This window comes from Hydractinia symbiolongicarpus, chromosome 10, assembly GCF_029227915.1.
Source record: "Hydractinia symbiolongicarpus strain clone_291-10 chromosome 10, HSymV2.1, whole genome shotgun sequence".
In the NCBI taxonomy this organism is placed as follows: Eukaryota; Metazoa; Cnidaria; class Hydrozoa; order Anthoathecata; family Hydractiniidae; genus Hydractinia; species Hydractinia symbiolongicarpus.
The window spans coordinates 320,645-343,171 of NC_079884.1; the positions used below are offsets into that span (position 1 = coordinate 320,645).

The 22,527-nt window shown below is 33.6% G+C and overlaps 2 protein-coding genes across 2 annotated transcripts in view; both read left to right on the forward strand.

Annotated features, from left to right (window-relative positions):
* The window catches only part of LOC130662397 (uncharacterized), a 72,426-nt gene that overhangs the window by 16,632 nt on the left and 33,267 nt on the right, over window positions 1–22,527 (forward strand). The window lies entirely within an intron of this gene.
* Window positions 471–22,527, forward strand: part of LOC130662396 (nephrocystin-4-like) — a 28,093-nt gene continuing 6,036 nt past the window's right edge. The window contains exons 1-18 of the mRNA XM_057461256.1: window positions 471–1,007; window positions 1,369–1,503; window positions 1,686–1,752; window positions 2,328–2,430; window positions 8,415–8,473; window positions 12,841–12,993; window positions 13,144–13,211; window positions 13,284–13,418; window positions 14,871–15,000; window positions 15,289–15,440; window positions 15,852–16,043; window positions 19,000–19,226; window positions 19,704–19,805; window positions 20,011–20,199; window positions 20,477–20,542; window positions 20,778–20,892; window positions 21,471–22,051; window positions 22,340–22,406. Coding sequence (XP_057317239.1) covers window positions 840–1,007; window positions 1,369–1,503; window positions 1,686–1,752; window positions 2,328–2,430; window positions 8,415–8,473; window positions 12,841–12,993; window positions 13,144–13,211; window positions 13,284–13,418; window positions 14,871–15,000; window positions 15,289–15,440; window positions 15,852–16,043; window positions 19,000–19,226; window positions 19,704–19,805; window positions 20,011–20,199; window positions 20,477–20,542; window positions 20,778–20,892; window positions 21,471–22,051; window positions 22,340–22,406 — 2,709 coding nt within the window. The 5' untranslated portion in view covers window positions 471–839. The remainder of the gene's footprint in view (window positions 1,008–1,368; window positions 1,504–1,685; window positions 1,753–2,327; window positions 2,431–8,414; window positions 8,474–12,840; window positions 12,994–13,143; window positions 13,212–13,283; window positions 13,419–14,870; window positions 15,001–15,288; window positions 15,441–15,851; window positions 16,044–18,999; window positions 19,227–19,703; window positions 19,806–20,010; window positions 20,200–20,476; window positions 20,543–20,777; window positions 20,893–21,470; window positions 22,052–22,339; window positions 22,407–22,527) is intronic.

Here is a 22,527-nt window from a genome sequence, read left to right on the forward strand (position 1 = left end):
CAAAACGATTTAGGTGTGTGCCAAGACGCACGTCTCTCCTGAAAAAGAGACTAAATGTAAAGTTTTTTTAGCGAAAAATATGGCGAGCAAAATTGCGCGCGTAGACACTCTGACGCAAGCAATTAATTGCTCGGGAGGTTATTTGCTCATGGCAAGGCCTGAATTAAAAATGCAATTAAACAGAGTTTTTTTCGTGTGGCAGTTCTCGGCCATCATGCTACAGCTAAAAAAAGATAATAAGCACGTAAGCTTATTCACAAATTTGTTTATAAACCCGGTTAAAAAAATTAGCCTTAGAAAGCTGGAATATCAGCAACACAGCTGAAAAAAATAAAGTCAAAAGATAGTAACCCATGTAATAGTTTTTGGTTAAATATATAATATAATACGAAGTAGTAGATGTGTTTATTTTTTTTTTCAAGTCGCTTAAATTTCCTTTGAAGTCGCCCAAAAATATTTGTCAACTGTCTAGACGTTATGGCACAACGTCATGCATTTAGACTGACATCAATTCATTAAATAAGAATAGTGAAGCTATTGCATTGGGCTTTTGAGTTTAAGGCTACATAACTTGAAAGGGGGGGATAACTGACATCATTTCCTGTGTGGGTAACTAGGGACTGTCTGGGACCAAATTAGTACATAGTACATAACATTTTGTCAAGGTCACATGACCCAATCAATTCTTAACAGCATTTTAAGCTCTACACAATAACAAGAAGGAATTTTGGCAGGCCCTTGCCTCCTTTCCATTGTTCTTCTGCCAAGTGGATTTTTTCACTGGGCTTTATGGACTAGTTATTTATAATGTTTAGTAATATAACGAAGAATGAAATTGTATGTTGGTGATGTCTGATGATGAGATTGAAGAGTCTTGGACAGAATTTTTCGAAAACAATCATGTGATACCACCCCACCATTCAAGAGGTTCTCAAAATAACAAGGGAGCTCAAATCTTTCCATTTTGTCTTAATCTAAAGAGTTTAGAGCTGTCATTTGCAAGTAAAGTAAGTTTCGATTTTTTATTTTTTTATTTTTGGTATCTCATGTGACAGACTTGTACCAAACTATCACTTGTGCAATATTATTATGGTCTCATTTTTACAATTGCTTTTATGGATTAAAACATTGCACAATACAATTTGTTGCTGTAATTTCCAAGTCCCTTTTAGGAGCTAAAGTAAACTATAACTGTAAGGTTTTTTTCAAACTTATTTAGGCTGTTTACACTAGGAGTAATCTCTAGCTAAAACTGCGAAAAAAAGCAAATGAAAAAATTGACATTATTCCTTACAACATCAATCTAATACATATTAAATGCAATTAAATTTATAAATCCTAAATTAACACAGTCTTCCGTATTTCTAGACTGAAAGTGATTTTCAACTGCAGTTAACTTTTTATGATGCAGCTAATCATTGTTTCTTTGGAAGTACATGGATTGGTGCCATTGTTAAATCACAGATTAACTCGAATGGAGTTCACGTTTTATCACTGAATGAAGTATGGGATTTTTTAATAATTCAGCCTATTGCATGTTCTTTCTTCATGATATTTCATCATACTGAATCTAAAATGTGTAATGCGCTCATTATACATTTGCAAGGAAGCATTACATGCAAGTGGCTTTTGCTAAAGAATTGCATTTTCTTACGAACATTTACACCATTATGAATTTCATTTAGCCGCTATATTTCCACACATCTGTGAATGATTACACTACATTTGCTGTTGTGGAGTTAGTAAATACAAGTGAGTATATTTTTTTAAGAAAAAGCTGTACTGCATATATATATGCAACTTTTGGATACATATGCAGCTCTGAAGTTGCAGCTCTTGCATGCATACGCAACGTTTGGATATACATAAGCCCTTTAATTTCAGTAATGGCACTCGGCAAAGCCTTTGCTGAAGGCATTTTGTTTGACTATAGGTTTGACCATAGGTACATTTGCCAGTGTAAATCACTCAAATGCTGATGTTAATGTTGTTTGATGATCTAACTTAGGAGGGTTTGATAATTTGACTGATAAAAAATTTACTAATAAAAAACGCCACACCGTTTAACTTTGAGAAGCAATGTATAAATAATAGGAATGTTGTATATGTAGGTCTCTAAAATTAGGTATTTTAATGCATATGCGTACAAAAGAGAGGAATTAAAGAGTTGTGGTTAATAACATTTATTTCAGATGACAATGATTTTCCTTCCATGATTTTTTCATATTCATTTTACATCCTTATGTATTTTTATGTTATGAACTGTGCAATAATTGCATGTGTGCATGAAAATTCTTGAGTTATATAATTCATTTCATATTTTTTAGCTGGTAATGTATTTGAAAGTGTTGGTTGGGCATGGATTCGTGTATTTTCACAGTACGAATCTTTAACTGACACTGGCGAAACTGCTCTCCCACAGAACAAGAGGTTTGTTAGTTTTTGAAGAGTAATTGTTATTTATATATTCAAAAGTTGTAAATTATGTAAATGTGGTGATACCAAACTCCATTTGTTGAATTCAACAATTATATGTCATACAAAAATTGTATCTTTTTGGCATGCTCAGTCTTGTTAAATATGGTTTTTAAAAATTTGAACTGATTCAACTGCTTAGGGATCGTCCACAAATTTCGTCTAAATTCGGCTCATTTTAAATCGTCTTGTAAATTTGTTTTGTTCGTCTTAACTCTTTCATACGAGACGATTTTTTGTGATAACATTGTAGTGTCTTAACCGTCTTAATTCGTCTCATATCGTCTCCTGATAGTCACAAATTCGTCTCCGAATATCATATTTTAAAAACAAATTCGTCTCCGAATCGTCTCATTTCGTCTATGAATTTTCTTAATTCGTCTCAAATCGTCTCAATTCGTCTCTGCTATAATAAATTCGTCTCAAAAGTTGAAAAATATTTTCGAACACTTCCGTGAGTTTAACACGAAACTTTAAAAATCTTGGCCAGGAGACCCAGCGTGATTTTGTTCCGTGAAAAAGAAATTATTCCATTGTTCTAGCGGAACGGCAGTGGCATAGCCTAGTTAACTAAGCTTTCTTCTTCAGTTGATAAAATGAGTTTCTCTCAAACTAAAGCTTAGACGCGAACGAATGACTCAGCGGAAACCCCGAGTTTAAATCGAACAATGTGACTAATCGCTTCGGAGGACATTTTAATTTATCTGTGAGTTGTTTACCAAGCTTGGTCAAATCTTACTTTGGTAAAAACTTTGTAGAATACTAATGTTTGTTAGGGTGAGTGAAACCACTCGCTGGAATATTCGGGATGAAAAGGGCTTTCCCCGATAATAATCACGTGAGCAGAGAACAATAGAATTAGCCAATCAAAAAGCGCGGCCAGATTTTGGCCGCAGAAAAATCGTTTGAGACCCAGCGTAATTTTCCCACCTTAACTACTCCGATTTCCCGGTGGTAAGAAAAATTACGCTGGGTCTCCTGGCTAGCAGTGGCACAGCTACTGATTAACTTAAGCTACATTGTTTGTACTCGTTCGATTGTTGAATGTTACGGTCTGTATATTTATCAAACTTGGCAACATTTTATCACAGCAAACTTCGTCGTTCGAAGCTGGAACTATGTTGTGGAAAAGCGAAACAAATCTCACAAAAAATATTATTATTGGTCGTGACAGATGGAATCTTGAGTTATTTTCGATATTTACTGGTAAGTATATCTGAAACTGAATTTAGCCATAAATATTCTTTAAGATTAGGATTCTTTAAATATGTTGTTAGGAAGGAATATATAGATATTAAATATAGATAGTTAGATGCGAAACATAGCTCGTCTTTACTGGGAGATATATTCGAAATGGCTGGCGTTCCTCCGCAAACGTCACATCATCGAAAAACATTAAAATTAGCCAATCAAAAATCGCCGAAAATTTTCTTGAGGTAGAAAATAGCCTTAACATGGTATTCATTAACTAAACGAAACCAGTACACAGATCAGGGATAAAAGCAAAATTTATGTCAAGATGTTTGTTCTCAGGTGTATTTAGGTGTATTTAGGTGTATTCTGCCTGTAATGGTTCGTACATTTCAGTATATTAGCTCTTTTTAACTTAATACATTTAAATGTTATGTTGGGGAGCTAAGAGAAACCGTCCTTTTCGAATTTTTCAAGAAGAAAAATGTAACAATTTTTATCTTCTGCTCTGTGTTCGAATCGTGATTCATTCATTGGTTTCAGAGGGTCAGAGCACACGTGCGAGTGAGTTGTCGTTTTTTTTATCAGTTTGATTCTTTTTTTAAGTATGTTATGAGAAACATAAACATGCTGAACCTATACCCAAAGAAAAGTTAAAATAGGGAGTTAATAAATTTTAGATATTTCTATTAACTATGATAAATCATAGTTAGAAATATCTAAAATTTATTTTGTAAGACATTTTATTTTGTAAGGGAATAAAAAAAGTGCGAGAATAAAAAAGCGCGGAATAAATTAGAACAAATTCTTTTTCAAACAATATTAAAATAAAAACTTAAAATACGAAGACAAGTCAGAATAAGGAGCTAAAAAATTTTATCTGAAATTTCCACGGTTTTAGGAAATCAATCATCTCAACATTTTACGTTATGCACGTTTTTTTTATAAGAAACCAGTCCATAAATACGTAGCTAAATACGTATGCAAAAACACTTTTACTTTGACCTTTCTGTGCCTAAGGTTTTTTATAGAATGCGAGAAAAAAAAAGTTCGGAACGTGAGAATTGACCTAAATAATTTCGTCTATTTATTTTATCAATCCGTGGTGTCCCTTATTTTCTGACTTGCCTTTCGACATTTTGAGTTAATGATTTCATTTAAATTGTTTTTTATATTATTTTCAAATTCCTCCTTATGCTCCTTCCTGGCCTTCTGCAAAATTATTCCCATTCTTCGTGGTGACAACACGTTTTTATTTTTGCCACCATTCAACCTGCCACCTGCTAATTCGGCAAGGGTGAAACGCTTACCCAGCTCTTTTTTAATTAACGCGGAGCATGGGTTAATTTTGCGTAGCGGGTTTTTTTTACCAACGGGTGGTGTGGCTTGCGGAGTTGCGACTTGCGGCCGTGCTTCAACATGCGTGGTCTCCATGCCCATGTCATCATGTTCTGTGGGCAAGAAAAGTAGCGGATCAAAATTATTTTCCAGCATCTCAACATAACTATTCGGTGGCTGGGTAATTGTTGCTGGCAAGGGCAATGGTTCCTGGTAAATTTTATTTTTAGCCTCGTATAAGTTTCTTTTTTTCATGATGTAACTCTCAAGCACAGCAGTTCTTGCGCTTATAGCATCTACTTTTGTGTCCAACTTCTGACACAGGCCCAGTATCAAATCAGTGTTTCTTTTTGTTTCGTGGATTACCTGTGCCAGATTGTTGGACTCAAAATCGATTTCATGGTCGGCAATGTTAAAATTTGGAATGTTTTGAACACAATCAGCAATGAAAGAGCTTGTGGAGACGGTAGCAGGATCATTTTTTAAAGTGGACACGATTGACGGTAATTCTGGTGTGATATTAAAAAGAAAATTTTCCGGAGTCAAAAGATTAATGGCTGGCGAAGTTTTAGAAGGTGAATGATCAGGCGATGTTTTGGATGGTAAATGGTCAGGCAAGGTTTTAGATAGTGAAAGGCCTGAACATTGAACGATCAAACAATCTAAACGTAAATTCAACCACAAATAACCCAACGACATCAGGTTAACTACTGCTTTTGTTGACCAGTCGGGGCCTCCATCTGCAATTGCAACGACGTTATAAACATTTTTAATTTTTTTTTCTTGTTGCAAAAGATGAAGAAGATAGTTTACATGCATGACGTTGGTGGCTTCTACTAAACGTGAAGGATATAAATGTATGAAAAGCGGACCTTTACGGGACCATTTGATTTTGCTTCTACCAACTTTGTCCTTGGTTCTTTCTGATTTTAGGACCAGAAAACTGCTTCCTTCAGACAAAGACCTTTTTCTATTTATTTTTAAAGGCTGGCGGGTTGGAGATAATGAGCGTGATCTTGTTATTCTCACCTTTAATTGTTGATAACCTGCTGGGGTTAATTTACTATTCGGATAGGGGAAGTCGTGGTCATTGTAAATGGGAGCCTCATTTTCGATGTGATAACGTCGGATTTGCGCACGTCTACTCGTGGCGGGAATACCAACATCCACCTTGTTTTTGTTGTCAACTGACAAGGAGATTGTGTTTTCATTGCATAACTGCGCTAACTCATTAACCAAGTTAACTTGGGAGCAAGAAAAATGAAAATCTTCATGGATCTTTTTTTCTCCCGTGTTGCGCTTGGGCGGAACACGTGCATCAACCAACGATTTGTGACGCTTGCTCGAAGTGGTTTTTTTTCTCCTCGGTCTCATGAGGTAATGCACTGCGCTCTTACTCACATTTAACCCGAGCGTACTTTTTATGTGAGAGACAATATCTTTTAAGCTTACACCATTTGTGTACATAATACTGTCTCTGCGCCTCAAATGGGCCTCGGCCGAGTTCTGACTTATGTAGGATGCGATACATGGAACCAAGCCCGGATGTTGCTCGTGTAGCGCTGGTCTGCCTCGTTTTTTTGAAGCTAAAATAAGAAAAAGACTATTCTATAAATGCAAATAATGACGCGAGTGATTACTAAACAAGTTTATTAATGTTTATTTAGTAAAATCTGACTTGAGGCTGGCTATTCTTACTTTTGAGACTTTCAGTCTGTTTTATTCTTATTTTGTTCTTAATAGTAAGAACACGACTTCAGAATTTAGCCTCTATTTGTTCTTATTGATATATTTTTCCCAAAGTTTCTGAAATTTATGTATTTATATACATGAGATAATATGTTTAAGTCCAGCACAAAATATAAAAAATTCAAGCAAACAAAAAAAGATTACTGGAATACATTATTTTGTTCTTATAATCTGTGAAGGAATTCAGGTTGAGTACGTTTTTAATATGTTCTTAATTATTGGCAAAATCTCAGCCTCAACGCTCTTAAAAACGCAGTTTTTATAAAACAAATCGCGTATTGAATTGACAAAATTGAAGGCTAAAGGAAAAAAGTTTATCCATTTGATTTTTTTTTGTGATAGTTTACAAAAAATGATTCAAATCTTAATCCATGGGCACTAGGCTGCTCAACTGAGTGTCTAAACAAGCGGCTATCTAATTTGTCTGAAATCATTTTACGTAATGCAACCGCACGTCACACAGTTTTTTTGCGGAACATTATTTGCTTCTGACAAGCCGTTTCTGTCACATAAAATTGTTAATAATTTTTTTTTTGCAATGTGCAGCCCACCATAATCAATTGTATAAGTATAATTATACATTAAGTTAATATAACAGTGCAAGTTGACAAAAATAATAAAGCAAAAATAGTTTTTTTTCGTAATTTTCAGAAGCAATATCGCAACAAACTTCAATTGCTATTATTTACTTCTTATGCTCACACCGGCATGTGCGAAGAGAAAAGTTAAAATAGTGAGGTTTTTCGAATATTTGTGTGTTGTTGGTAAAAAAACAACAAATCTTTTAAAGATTTTGCATCATCGAGCTTTAAATTTACGAATAAAGAAAATATATAGTTTTATAATTATAGTAGTTTTTTTCTCATGACTACGGAAAAATCACAAGATAAATTGGGCAATTATATATTTTTTTGTTTTCAAGACCGTTGCTGAAAATTTTACGACGAGATAAAAATAAATATTTACCGCATTGTAAAATTTCGTTGATGTAATCTTCATTTTCATCATCGGACAAAGAATCGTCCGTAAACAACCAATCTAGGTCGCTGTCGCTATCTGAAATATCTGAATACATTAAAACCACTTTAAAAAACACTAGCTTTTTAAATAAATTTTCGTGTTTAAGAAACCCTGTCGTCTTAGTTCGTCTCAATTCGTCTCCGTGATTTTACCGCAGCGTCTTAATTCGTCTCAATTCGTCTCCGTGATTTTACCGCAGCGTCTTAATTCGTCTCAATTCGTCTCCGTGATTTTACCGCAGCGTCTCAATTCGTCTCAATTCGTCTTAAAATATTTTGTTCCACTTTTTTTATTCTGAGACGAATTGACAAAATATCGTCTCCTGATATTTATGAGACGATTTTTAAATCGTCTCAATTTCAATTAAGAACAAAACGAGACGAATTTTTTTTAACTTTTTCGTCTTATAGCGTCTCGTTAATGGGACGAAATTTGTGGACGATCCCTTAAAATAATTTGAAAGGTCTTGCACACGTGACGTTATTAGTCTTTCTTTTTTGAAATTTGTGGCAAAAAACCATCTTTACTCGTTTTTTTGGAAATAAAGATGAAAATTTCTTCTTGTGTATTTCTTGGCAGGTTTCTCTTTAATTAAATCAAATTTGATTAATGAAATCATGCTTTAATATTACTATTTTTAGGGTGGAATTTTACCATGGATCCCCAATGGCGTTGTTGCATATTCCTGAACCTGTTGAAGGTTGTTAAATCAGTTTTATTTCTAACTGATTATGTTTTTGAATAAACCCCCTCCTTTTTCCCAATTTTTTTCAAAAATGTGAAGTCTTTAATTGTATTAATTAATACACCTATTTAACATTACGCGCGCCATTATTATTCCGCGCTAGGGAAGGGAACTGGGTTCTAAGAAGGGGTGCCTGATAAAATCTTCCTTGTGTTCTTCTTAGTTAAACTTGATGAAAACGAAGTATAAACAACACGCTTACATTTATCTATCTGCACAAAATCTTTTATTTCAAGAATTATTTATCATGCCAAGTGTAAACTGTGCTGTTATTGGCTGTTTTAATAGCACTAAGAAGCTGCGAAAATGGAAGAAGGAACGATGTGAAATTCACGAAGTTAACCATGAAGAATGTTCATGTCAGCGACCGTTTAGTTTGTATTGTTTTCCAAGCGTCCTTAGAAATAACGAACAGAGACAGCGTTGGATAAAAGCTATGAGAAGAATTAACCCAGATAAAAGTGATTGGGTACCAAAACAAAGTGACAGGGTATGCTCTGTTCATTTTGTTGATGGAACACCTTCCCAAAAGTATCCAGACCCAACACTAGAATTGGGGTACGACACTCCTGTTACTAAAAAACCTAGGAGGGAACTATTTCGACATTCTCTGGAAAAGTCATCTCTTGATTCAGAAGATGTTCCCAGCAATGAAGCCCAAGAAGAGGAACCTTGTTGCTCAAATATTTCTGACGCATCAGGATTTTTTTCACCGACAATACCAGACCACTCTTACACTATTTCTTCACCGCCTACATGTGAATCATGCAAAGACAAGAGCGAAATGATCAAATCTTTGGTCAGTAAAGTGAACTCCTTAACTGTACAAGTAAAGAAGTATAGAGGCAAAGCCTTTGAAATTGTTAAAAATACAACAATGACTTGGAGAATCATTAAAAGTGATTCCAAAATGAATTATTACACTGGTCTATCTTCTATCATGTTATTTAACACTCTGTTATTGTTATTAAAGCCTTACTTACAGCAAGTGAATTATTGGAGGGGGTCAAAACGAGCATGTTTAAGTACTAAAATAAAGCGTCAAACTAAACATGTGAAAAAGTTAACACAGCGTGACGAGTTTCTGTTAGTTTTGATGAAACTTCGTTTGGGCTTACTGACAGAGGACCTTGCAGATCGTTTTGGAATATCACCATCAACATGTTCCACAGTATTTGTAACTTGGATTAGAATTATAAGTAGAGTTTTGGGTGATGCACTTGTTGTCTGGCTGCCAAGAGAAGCCATTCGTGATAACTTGCCTAAAACATTTGCCAAAGCAGGTTATTCCAAATGTCGGGTTATAATTGATTGTGCTGAGGTGTTCATTGACAGACCAAAATCCTTAACAAATCAAGCATCTACTTGGTCAGACTATAAACATCACAATACTTTAAAATTTCTTGTTGGTATAAGCCCTTCTGGATATATAACTTTTTTATCTGATTGTTATGGTGGGCGCGCGTCTGATAAATTTATTACAAATGACTCTGGATTTTACGATTTGTTAGAAAGGGATGATGAAGTTATGGCAGATCGTGGATTTCAAATCAGAGAAGAATTAATGTTACGTTTTTGCAAATTAGTTGTTCCACCAGGTGCACGTGTAAAAAGTCAGATGACAAGTGCTGAATGTAAAAAAACTAAAGATGTAGCAAATTTAAGGATTCATGTTGAGCGAGCAATTAACAGAATTAAGTTTTACCGCATACTCAAGGGAGTGTTGCCTGTTACAATGTTACAACATGCAGATCATATAGTTAAATGCTGTGCTGCATTATGTAACCTAAAGCCTGTATTAATTAAAAAGAAACCAGAAAAAACTACTTGAACACTTTTGTAAATTTTCTTTTTTCACATTTTTTGCTTGTTTTGTTAATATTTTTACCAAAAAAAGTTGTCTAAGTTATTCTGTTTTTTTAATTATTGTTATCTACTCGTATCTCCCTTTGTTTACATGCGCACTCATTCTAATATTTCGGGCTCGCCTACCTACTTGAAATAGTTAAAGTTAATGGCCGTAAGTGTCGGAAAATCGAGGCCACACAAAAATTTATCAGAATACCTCATGGAACGTTTAAAGAAATATAAAAAAATACTGTATGTACTTAATGCCTAAATGAGAGGTAGCCTATGCCAAATACTTTTCTTAAGGGAATATTTTGATTAGAAGACACATGGTCATTTTAACGCAGAAACATCAGGCTACAGATGGCATTTAAAAAAATTGGTTGAAATGTATTTGTAAAGCACGTTCAAATCAAAGAAAGATAAATATGCTCTTCAAACTTTTATTTCTAAACAGACAAATATATACAAAAATAATTTTCGATAGCTTATGCATAAAATAAATCATCCTGAAAATATGGATTTTAAATAAAATGTGTCGTAATATTCTATAAAAGTTTTTCTCATAGAATTCCACACTTCAGGCTCAAAGTTTATAATGTCGTGCACCATCCCATGAGGTGTCCAAACTACAAAATGACATTGGGAAAAGCCAGTTACTCCCATTTGCATAACACATTGTGTGTAATATTTGTGGTTTTTGTTCAATACTGTTTTTTCTTCCATGTGCGTCAAGTAGGGTAGTTTTACGTTTAAATCCTTTGGCGTCGTGTAATTAATCGAAAAAGGACATTTTACTTCTAAACATGCTGGCAGACAACAATCACATGTTATTATTCTGTCTGGACTTGCACCAATGTAAGGTGTGTTTTTATCTAAATACAAGCCACACTCTAAAACCTTCACATTTTTATGCCCTTGTAAGAAGTTGTCTTTAAATGCATTAACAGCATTTATTTCCATTGTACGACCATATTTTAGTGCTGGTATATTAGGGCTAATAAATGACATGCCTGAAACTTTCTGGTTTAATGCCCAGATATTAATGGATCCTCCACCTCCTGATTTAACTTTTTTCATTTTTGTTAAAACTTCATGGCCTTTTGAGGCAGAGATTACATGCTTTCTAAAATTATACCAACCAGTATTCTCACTTTGTCCTTGGGTTAATTTTTCAATATGAATAACTTTCTCGGGTGTTACATATGCCACTAGATTGCATTCAAATTCAGTTTTTGTTTTTGACATTGCAAGTATGTCACTTATACTGTATATGTCTGATGGTTGAGTTACATCAGAAATACTTAAACACTCTCTAACAAAGTCAATTTCTGGTTTTGGTACAGCAGTAAATAAAATACTTTCAGGAATAATTTCTTTTAATTCGTCTGCTATTTCGTTAAGAGAAAGTAATTTCTCGCCACAATGTTGAAGAGGATCAAAGTTCTTTTTAGGTGTCGATACTAAAGGGCGCTTTCTCTTTCCTCTGTCTGAAAAGTTATCTCTGCTAAAATTCAAGTCTTTAATTTTAGTTGGAGCTACTTGCTTTCTGTTAGGAAGCCACTCGTTAGCGGTGCTTGTACAAGCTGTATTTGTAAGTCCAATTCTGACAGCAGCTTCAATGCGATATAAAGCAGCCGCAACATGATTACATGTCTGACTCATTCCAGCCATGCATGTACAATGGCACGACATTATCTTACCACTTTTTTCCAGAATTAACCATAGTTTATGGAAAGGATCGTTAATCGCTTGCGACTTTCTGCATGTACCTTTAAAAATGCAAAAATTACTTCCCGATAAATCATGATAGGCGAGAGGTTGAAGCCATCCAGATTTATAATAGCTATATGCCTTTGAGTTTTTGTAGTCATTTAAATCTGAACTACCTAGTTCTGATGGATAAAACATAAGGTAGCTAAAGATGTCAGGATACAACACCATGGGCCAAAACTTTATTCCTTCTTGCTCATCCATCCAACCGTGAGGTATTTTAAAAGGATCTGGAAGTGTTCTATCGTTTATTTTCAGCTTCTTCTGATACTCCTCTTTTAAATTACTCTCTACTTCTTGAGCAGTTTTCACAGGCTGGACGAAGTTCTCAGCTGCTGAAAACACTCGAGCAATTAGTTCTTCCTTTCTTCCACTTATCCTTAAATTTCTAACTCTCAAGTAGTTCTTCAACTCTTCGACAGACATTTTTGATATTAAATCGTAATCCATGTTTGTTTTAAATGTTTTAAAAAGTTGGTAAATAATTTGATAGCTATAGCGCGATGTTTATACTTCGTTTTCTCAAGTGTACTGAATCTTAGCGGCACCCCCAAATGGTACCGAGACTCCCGGCCGGGATTACGTAATCGCATAATGTTAAATAGGTGTATTGATGTTGTGTGTGGATTTTTTTTAACAATAAAGGGTTGGTTGTTTCTTTGGTGTTACGAAAAATTAAAAGAGTTGTTTATTATATTTAGAATATTTACATTTGAAGAAGCTAAACAATTGTACTTTGCATTATACTTTGCAAACTCATGAAGTTTTAGAGAAGATTAGGCATTTACTTCCAGAGAATGTGTTTCTTAGTGGGGATGATTTTGTGCCAGGAGTTGCTGAGGAAGGAGAACAAGGTACATGTATATTTTCGATAGTCTGAAAGACTGATCTGAAATTTACCGATGAAAAAGGTGATCATTATTTTGTGCAGGATTTGTAGTTGGTCTGTAGTTTTAAAACATTGCAGTTGTTACTTGTTGCATTTTTCTGTTTTTTTTATACAGATGATGGATTAATAGATATTTTAAAATCACCTGTGCCAATAAAATGCTGGCCTTGTCACTTAAATAAGGTGAGGATTATTCAACTTTTACTTTCCAATAAAAAAGATTTATGTACAATCGAACTGTTGTTGTTTTTATAGCTATGCATTAATCTTCTTCCATCTGTTGATAAATTCGAAGAACAACTTTGTGAACTGTTGCAACAAGATAGACTCGTAAAAGATCTTGTAACAGCCGATGGTAGTGTTATAACGATTTGTGAACGAAAACTAAAGGTGGGATAAATTGTTTAGTATAATTTAAGTTGTAGTTATGGCACAGTGCAGAGTAATACATACTATTTTATTATTTTTTTATGTTTCGTTTACATAAATAGAAATATAAGAGAACTAAAAAATAAAAAATATGATATTTTCAAGAAAAAGTGCAATAATTGTTTATCTACCAAGCAGAAAGTCATGGTGTTTTGTTCAACAGCAAATAAAATTATTGCAAGATAATATTATGTAATTTAGGCCGTCCTTAAAAATTATTTCATTTGTCGTTTTCCAACCGACTTTTGCAATTTCTAGCCATCCACAAAAAGTTTGGTTCCGGATTTTTCAACATTCTTTTATTTTCCCAGTATTTTGCTGATTTCTGACCCAAAAAACAGTTAAACAACTGACTCAAATTATTTCTACATAAAGTATAAGTATAGTTAAATAAAAAATATAGCAAACAAATCGGTAAGTCCAGAGGTACAAAAAATAGACCCAGTGTAATACAGTAAATCGAGGTTCATGAGAAGCCCAGAGTAGACAGCAAAAAAAATCTGCCAAACGAGCCTGCAACAAAAGTATAAGTTGAAAAAAGGCAAACCAACAATTAATTAAGGACGGCCTTATGATAAATTTCCACATATAGAATAATGAAATTGAAATAAGTCTACTTCTCTTATGTCTTATAAATATCTTTGAAATCACAGGTGAACTAAACACCTAAACATTCTCGACATGGAGAGCACTGGATCCCTTATGACCAAATGGAAACAAAAGAATTATTTAACCATATTTTCATTTTGGAATCAGTTTTCAAAAAAGCTTTCTTTTTTTAGGAATACATTAATTTTAATCAATCAAGAAAAAAAGATAAGCTTTTTGTTTGCTATTTCAGTAAATCAAAGAAAAAAATATGTCATATTTTTGCCTTGTATAATTAAAAATAAGTAAAAATTGCACTTATTTCCTGAAGGAAATAAAAATATAACATATATTTTGTGTAGATTAGTTGAATGCAAAAAAAAATTCAGCCATATGATAGCATATGGCAGTTATTCTGCCCTTTGAAATGAGTACTGCACTGACAAACCACCACTGCATTTCCTTTTCCAAAATAAAAATTTCCTAAATCTAAACCATTGCTTCACATTGAAGCAATGATTTAGATTACCTCATTTCAGGACAAGTCACTGAAATAGCTTTTCCCTCTTTTAAAAACAAATTGTGAGCATATATATGAGCCTACATGGAAATTTCCTTCCTTCTCTTTTTTTTCTTATTTCTGGAAGACATGCTTCTAAACACTTATACCAAAAATATGCCATAATCAGGCTAAATTTTAACTTAAAACACCTTTGAATATAACTACAAATCATTATCTTGCTGAAAGGTCTTTACAGCTGATGATAAGTGTGAAACAACTAAATGCAAATCATTTAACCATTTTGATTGTTTGTTTTTCTGCAGGTTGGTGTGCACAATGGTTGGAAGTTTGTGAAATCACCTCATATTACTTATCTGGAGAAAGAGTACCCAAACACAATGTCAATAAAGTCCAAGAAGCAAAGTTTAAGGCCTGGTTCAACTAATTCAACAAGTAATGCTATGTTAAACTTCTCTTTTCAAAAGAGCACATTTTGTAAAATTAGTTAACTAAAACTTTTCCCTTATTTCATCAAATAAGGATTTAAATACAAATCATTGTTCTTGATTTTTTAACAATTTTTTTAAACAAAAAAATTAATGATAATGTATTTTCCTGTTACAGGCTCAACTAATTCTATTTATGAAGCTGCTATGAAACTGATATCCAGGATTTTTAATACAATTTCCATTTAACTTGCTGTACATGGCAACCCTGAAGTACTTTTTTTTTCATTTATAGAAGAATGTTCAGGTTTAATTTTAACAAGTCGTTTGGAACTGAATGAGATGATAAAACACCCATTGTTTGCTATTGTTTTTCAACTGCAATATGTGGTTAACGTACCAGTCATACAACCTGAAATACCAACTGGAAGAAGGGCAAGAAGTAAAGTAAGTGTACTATTTGTGATTCTGTCTTTTTTCTTCTTGTATTTTTTAGCATAAGCCATTACGTATAGAAAAGCTATAGAAATATAGTTAAAATTGTTAGTGCTTAAGAATTATTGTGATGCATAATCAGCCACTTCAGAGCTTTTGAAATTTTTCACTGGCTATTTATTTAAATAAGGAGTTCTAATTGACAAGTTGATTTTCAGAGTTACTTGTATCTTACATTGTAAAGGTGGGCATTTTTAAAAGGAGGGGGCTTTTAGAGATAGATGTGCATATTTTAGATGGCTAGCCTCACAAATATTACAGGATATACCTTTTCTAATATTTTCAGGAGGGACTTATTTTGAACTATTTTCAGGCTTATTTGATGCTTTGTTGTATCACGTTTTTTACTTTTTATTTTTAAAGTTTGGTTCATCTTTTGGAAGTATGCCATTAGCGAAGAAAGTTGAGATTGCTCTTCGGTCTGTGATTTGGGTTCCATTTGAAAATGGAAAGATGAACAAAAGCAACATTGCGCTTGAATTAAATGGTGGTACTGGTCCCAATCCTTTTGGTAATATGGTTTTTGCAGAAATGTACGAATTTCCTGAAGACTTGGTATGTTTTAAGATCATTTTTTATTGCTACTTTGGTGATAAAATTATTTATAGTCCAACAGAAAGAAATTACAAATAAAAATGACTTAGGCTGACTTTGAGCTAATAATCAGAGAAAAATCAGTTTACCCATGTGAAATGTGTATTTACCAATTCTTTTTCTTTGCTATCTTTGACAGTTTTTGTATAAATCTATCGCAGTGCCCAACGATTGCAAAAAAAATTTTTGTTTTGTACTGAATTACTAGTATTTAGTTGCAACTACTTCCCGCCCTTGTCTACCATGATACGAGAGTTGTTCTTTCAAAGCTGATACATATGCACCCTTTTTTTTCCAGAGCGATGATTAGCCCCAGCACCAATCTTGACCCCAGGGCTGGTTATCTTTTTATAAACCCTGGGGTAGAGGTTGCACCAACACGCAAAGTACACAATGAAACGATACGCAGTGCATTTTATCTGATCACCTGTGCACATTCTACCTCCGCAAGCTTCTATGCTAGGTTTAAATCTGCAAGTTACATGCACATTCGATTTTGTTTCTAGTGGATTTTTTCAAGAGCAGAAAACAGTCTATAACTATTAGGATTCAGAAAGAATAGCAAAATATTTCCAGTTAAGTTTTTTTAAGAATTATTTTGCACAGTATTATATACAGTGAATAATAGCCGAATTTCTTCCTACATTATACCTCGCTATCAATTAGATTATATTTATACTGTTTTGTATGCACAATTGAAACTTTCAAAATGTTTAAAATGCAGTTTGTTAAGCATTTAAAATAAATCCCATCAAAAACTAAGATTTTAGGACAAAATAACACTTTGTTCAGGCACGTACATAAAAAATGTAAAAGTATATATGATACAACATAAAATATAAAAAAAAATCAGGCCAACGGTTACCATAATAGTGCAGCTTTAATATTTTTAAATCAAATTAATAGGTCAAAAAATTTAAAGGCATAATCTATAAAATCTGCTAAACAAACTACTAAATCTGCAAAAACAAAGTCTATTGATATATGCATCAGTTCATGTTAATGGTGGCAAGTTTTTCTGCAACTTCAAGCCAAAAAACCTTGTGGTTTACTGGTTGTAAAGCATGAGAAGGACTTTTTCTTTAATCAATTACAAGTACGTCATTTATTATTCCAGTTAGGATCTCCATCAAATTTGTCCTCTTTTTGACTCTAAAAAATATATATAACTGATCAAATAAGCAATCCAAAAATGAAGTTATAGTTGAAGGATTAACCAGTCAAATGCAAGTAAAACAGACAAAAATCATTTGTCAACAACTACTATAATGGGTCTATTCAAAAATGTGTACGTACTATAAATCGTCAATCTTATACTTCATTGTATGTTTGCTTTTGACTTACCCTTTTCCCCAATGTACAGATCACCCCTGCCTGAAAAATCAACTTAATGATTATTAATTATAACACGTTAATTGAAAAAAGGACAATATTGGTAACTGCGGCAGGTTTAAGGTATTAAAGTTGAAATAACCAGGCATTTTTTTTGCAGAAAAGATACAGAAAAAAACTGCAATAATATTTTAAAGCGTAGATATGTAAGCCCTTCGAAGACCCTTTCCCCTTGTACACTTTGATACGCTATTAGACTACCTCTCAGCCTCCTTTTTCTTTGAGCATGCTAGCTACATTACTTTTTGTAAACAACCCCATAAACCTTTGTTGCTGTAAGCTAAATGGACATTTTTCATGGTGGGTGGGTGGTTTCGTGAAGAACGCCAGGAGCAGCTTTAGAATTTGTACAGAAAAATCTTGGTTATCATATAAAAGCTGCAAATGCAGATACTCATTTTTAAAAGAACAAAAATATCCAAACATCATTTGAAAGCTGCAAACGCAAATACGCAATGTTAGCTACACACAAAGAATGAGAATTTCCAAGTGGACTCTGAGTAAGTGCGTAACTGTGTTGCATTTTTTATATTTTATTATATTTTTTTGTGTACATTTTCTGAAGTTTAGCCGAACGTTAATTGGGCTTGTGGAAGAGTGGGAGTGCTCTCTCTTTCCCAAATCCAAACTTACACATTCTTTTCGTACAGCTGAAATTTAGGGGACTACTTTACAGGAATTTACAGAACTTCACTTAAAGAAAAACAATTAAAATACTGCAGCTACTTACATTACATAGACATATAGCTAGCTACCTCCAGGGTGTAGGCTTTTTAGCAGTGTTCAAATGATGAGTCCAGCATGGAAATTGATCCACTAGCTATCAACATTATCAACAAAGTGTTTTTCACAGCTATGTAATGCAAGAATGTATAAAGTTGTCATCATTAAAAGATTCGTCCAGATCACTGTCATCATCGCGTTGTCAGTTACACAGTGATACTCACTCAAATCTATGGTCGCCCCCATGACAGTTTGATGTCACAAACCTGGCCTTTAAGTACAAATAATTTTTCTTAGGTTCTATTCGTTTATTTTAAAGTTTGTGCTACTTTGAAGCTGTACTACTTAAGTAGTTTGTTTACACGAAATCAAGTAGCACAGCACGAAACGCAAGATTTCGCTCAGCAAAAAAATGTTTTTTATTCATGCCTGGCGGACTAAGAGCCGCCCCATGGGGCGGCAATAAAAAAATTTGATAATTATGTTACCCAGACTTTCCCATCTCATATATTAATACCTGTTTCCTAATCAAAATTGATGCCAAGTTGCTATTTTGTGCTAAAGATGATTGAAATAGAGATGTGAGGAATTCGTACATTAGATATATAAATTTCCCTGAACTTCTGAATGGGCTATCGATCATATTAATTTTAAATTCTGTTAACTGTCAGTAACTGCTTAGTGCGAGCCAAATAAAATGATAACCATTATATATTTCTAACCGATGCGCTACACTGTATCATTTGCCCAACCATAAAAACAAGTTTTAATTAGTTTTTTTAAATTAGTTTTTGTATTTCAGCATTTTGACTCGCTTGGAAAGATTTCGTTTGACTTTGTTCAACCGAAGTTAAAAAAAGCACAAGATGTGTCACCGAATAGATATCTTGCACCATTGGAGCAACCTTTTTATCGTTCTTATTCTACCCCAACTACTGATGAAAGATCTATCTATACTGATACTGACATCAACCAGATATCGTCTATTGGTAACAAGCCTCCAATACCACCTGCATTCCAGCAGTCCCAGTAAGTTCAACTTGCTTTTACTTCATTAGAATTGTATCAATATAAGGCCTGAAACGCCCTAAAATATCCCATTTTACGAAACTTCGTGCAGTGGCAAAAATTGTCACACATGGTAATTTTTGATTGCCTAAATGTCGTGACTAAAATGTTAGGATTGAGACCTTTTTGCACACTGTGCACAAATATTTTTTAGTATTTTTATGCGGCAAAAATTTTAGCAATTAGTTAACTTTTCAAAGTGTAACTTAGGTTATACAGATAGGCAACATAACAGAAATGAAATATTCACAACAAAGCTGTATTTGACTAATTGCGATCTATACAGTGGACAATCTGAATCCTTTTAAAAAACTGTAGAACAAAATTATCATGTCATTAAGCTTCAGCACATTTTTATACCCAAATTTTTTTCTGACACCTTGTCCGTGGACTAGTGTTCCTCTATTTCTGTGATGTGATGTCTGCAATTTTGTTTAGAATGATGACTCCGCGTTATGTGCAACAAGTCCAACATTTAACGGAACTACCACGTACTCAACAATACACCCCTTTGATCGTATCAGCTATGGAAACACCAAAGTAAGACAGCTATTTTTTCTTACTGCTTGGTCTGAAATATAAACACCTAAAATTTCAATAGCTATAAGACTAAAGTGTATTTTTTCCATACGTCTTTCTTAAGCTAGCAATTTGCCATAAAGCAAAAAGTAAGATGGTGTTGCAGTTTTTAAATGTGTACTTCTGTTTGTCTTTAAATATTAATGTTCTTGATCAATAAATTTAGGCCAGTTGCATTAAGTCGAGTTGCACACTCTTTGTTACACACAGTGGAGTATCCGAAGATATCAGACACACAGGGAAATCACCCTTTCATTGTCGATCCCCAGGAGATTGTGAAATATGAAATTGCACGTGAGAATCGAGATCCTTTGCATGCAAATGAAATTATCTTGCAGTTCCTTGCAGCATCAAGGTATAATTTCTGATGAGTCTTCCTGGAAAATTTTACGAAGGTAGTCTTCTGAAATAACAATATATCCTGCTTAGTTTTTAGTCAATCCAATGCCCATACTTATCATTTCTGCTATTATTGAATTTATAAAATTTTATGACTGAATATTTTAATAACACATAAAACGGTGGTATTTAAAACCTCATTATCTAAGATTGCATTCGGGAAATAATTTGAAATTGATAGAGTAGAATTTTTTTCCGTTTTTTATATTTAGTTTTATTTGTTCCCTTTTTAGGTGCGGTCATAGAACTGCTTTTTTCACCTTTCAGTTTTATCGGTTTCCGCAGACTACTACAGAAAGGTAATATAGCTAAGTTTCTTACTGTTTTTTAGAAATTTAATTTGTTACATCTTGCTCAAGCTGCTGCTGTTATTATTATTATTATTATTGTTGTTGTTGTTGTTGTTGTTGTTGTTGTTGTTGTTGTTGTTGTTGTTGATGTTGTTGTTGTTGTTTTTGTCGTTATTTTATTGTCGTTATTTTGTTGTATTGTTTTTTATCTCTATATTATTTTATTTTGCTTATCTTACCTTAGGTTACATTTAAAAAAACTTGATGGTGCAGATAGGGTTCATGGAGACATTCCTTTTATACTACAAAAAAGCACCAGGGATGGAAAAATATCAACACACTCTCCTCCGGGATTAATGGTAAGAAATATATACATCTTGTTATGTTAGTTTTCATTAGAATTTTCATTTGGTTATGTTTTTTGTAGCCGCGTGTTTTTGTGATCATAAACATTCAGGTTGACATGGTTGCATTCAGTTTAATATGGCGAAAGAGTAAACAACAGATTAATGCTGTACTTGGAGTAAATGTTCAAGGTTATAAAAATTTATAAAAAATGAAAGTAATGTTACACCGCTTTCTGGTGAATCACATCCACGTTTTTTATTCTTTATGAGCAGCATTTTATAAGCAGGTTAAGGCTCAAATCTTTCAAGAAAGAAAAAAAGCAACTCGCAAGCTACAGCTTGAGTCGATAAAAATAAAAAAGGGGCAAAAACAACAATAGTTTCTGAGACGTATATCGAGATCTTTCTGCGAAAAACGCAATTAAAACTAAAGTTTGGCTTACATTTGTAAACACGTAAATAAAAAATAAAAATACACCTTGATAAATACTAATAAGATTGATTTTATCCCTAATAATCACATCCTCAGCCAAAATTTTGGAGTTCTTATAAAAAAAAACATGTAAAATAAATCTCCCATTTTTATTTAGATAAAATACACTGTGGATCCTTCGTTTTTGCAACCTGGCGAAAAAACTTCATTTCTCAAATATCTATTACAGCAAAGACTTTATATAGACATGTGGGATGGAGACTCGCTTCTGCTCATTGGTTCAACGTCGATTGCTTTAAAGCACCTCCTTCGACAAGGTAAACCCGCTGTGCAAGTGTCAGAGGAGTTGGATGTGGTTTTTATGGAATATTCAGAAGATAATCCAACACTAGCTGGCGATGTGTTACAAACTGGTCTTACTCAGCCTCCTGGTGTAAAGATTTCTTTGGAAGCGAAACTGTTTCTGCGATTAGCCAACATAGGTTGTCTACCTGATACGAATTCTGAAAAACTGCAACAACTACCACCCTCTTTTAAATCAACTGTTGTTCCAAGTGCTCCATTGTTAACATCATCACGAAATCCCTCTTCTCAGCAGTTTAAAAAATCAGCAACGTCCACAGCTAAATTGGTTTCTGACTGCGATGCTGAGCTTGCTACTGTTTTGCTGACGAGAAAAGACGTGCCTGGTAAAACGAAGAAAATGAAAGAAAATGAAGCAAATTTAATACGCAAAAGGTGAGGTGTGGTGACTTATAACGGCTCCTGTAAGAGTTTGATTGAGTCAGTACAGGATATATGTCTCCCTGAAGCTCATTCAAGAGTTGGGAAACTCAGAATTAGTAGCTAAATTAAGAACTGAAAATTCTGCCATTCTTGGGGAAAACTTACTCAGGCGAATGTTTGAATGTTTGTTTGAATGTGGTTTACTGGTAATATATTTAAAGACATTAAATAACCCAGGTTTGTTACCTCAAATTTTTCTTTTGTAAAATCTGCTTTATTACTGCTAAGCTTTATATTTAGAAAAATAGAAAGAATGCAAGCAATTCGTCAGTTAAATGGTGGTGAAGAAATACCTTCGCCTTTCATAGTGAGTTTCAAACTTTTCTTGTATTTGAACGTATAAAGAAAAGATTTTAAAATATTTTTACAAAACTTAGGCTTGATGTCCAGGATGTAGCAAAGAATTTTTTTTGTGAACGGCGTAACTA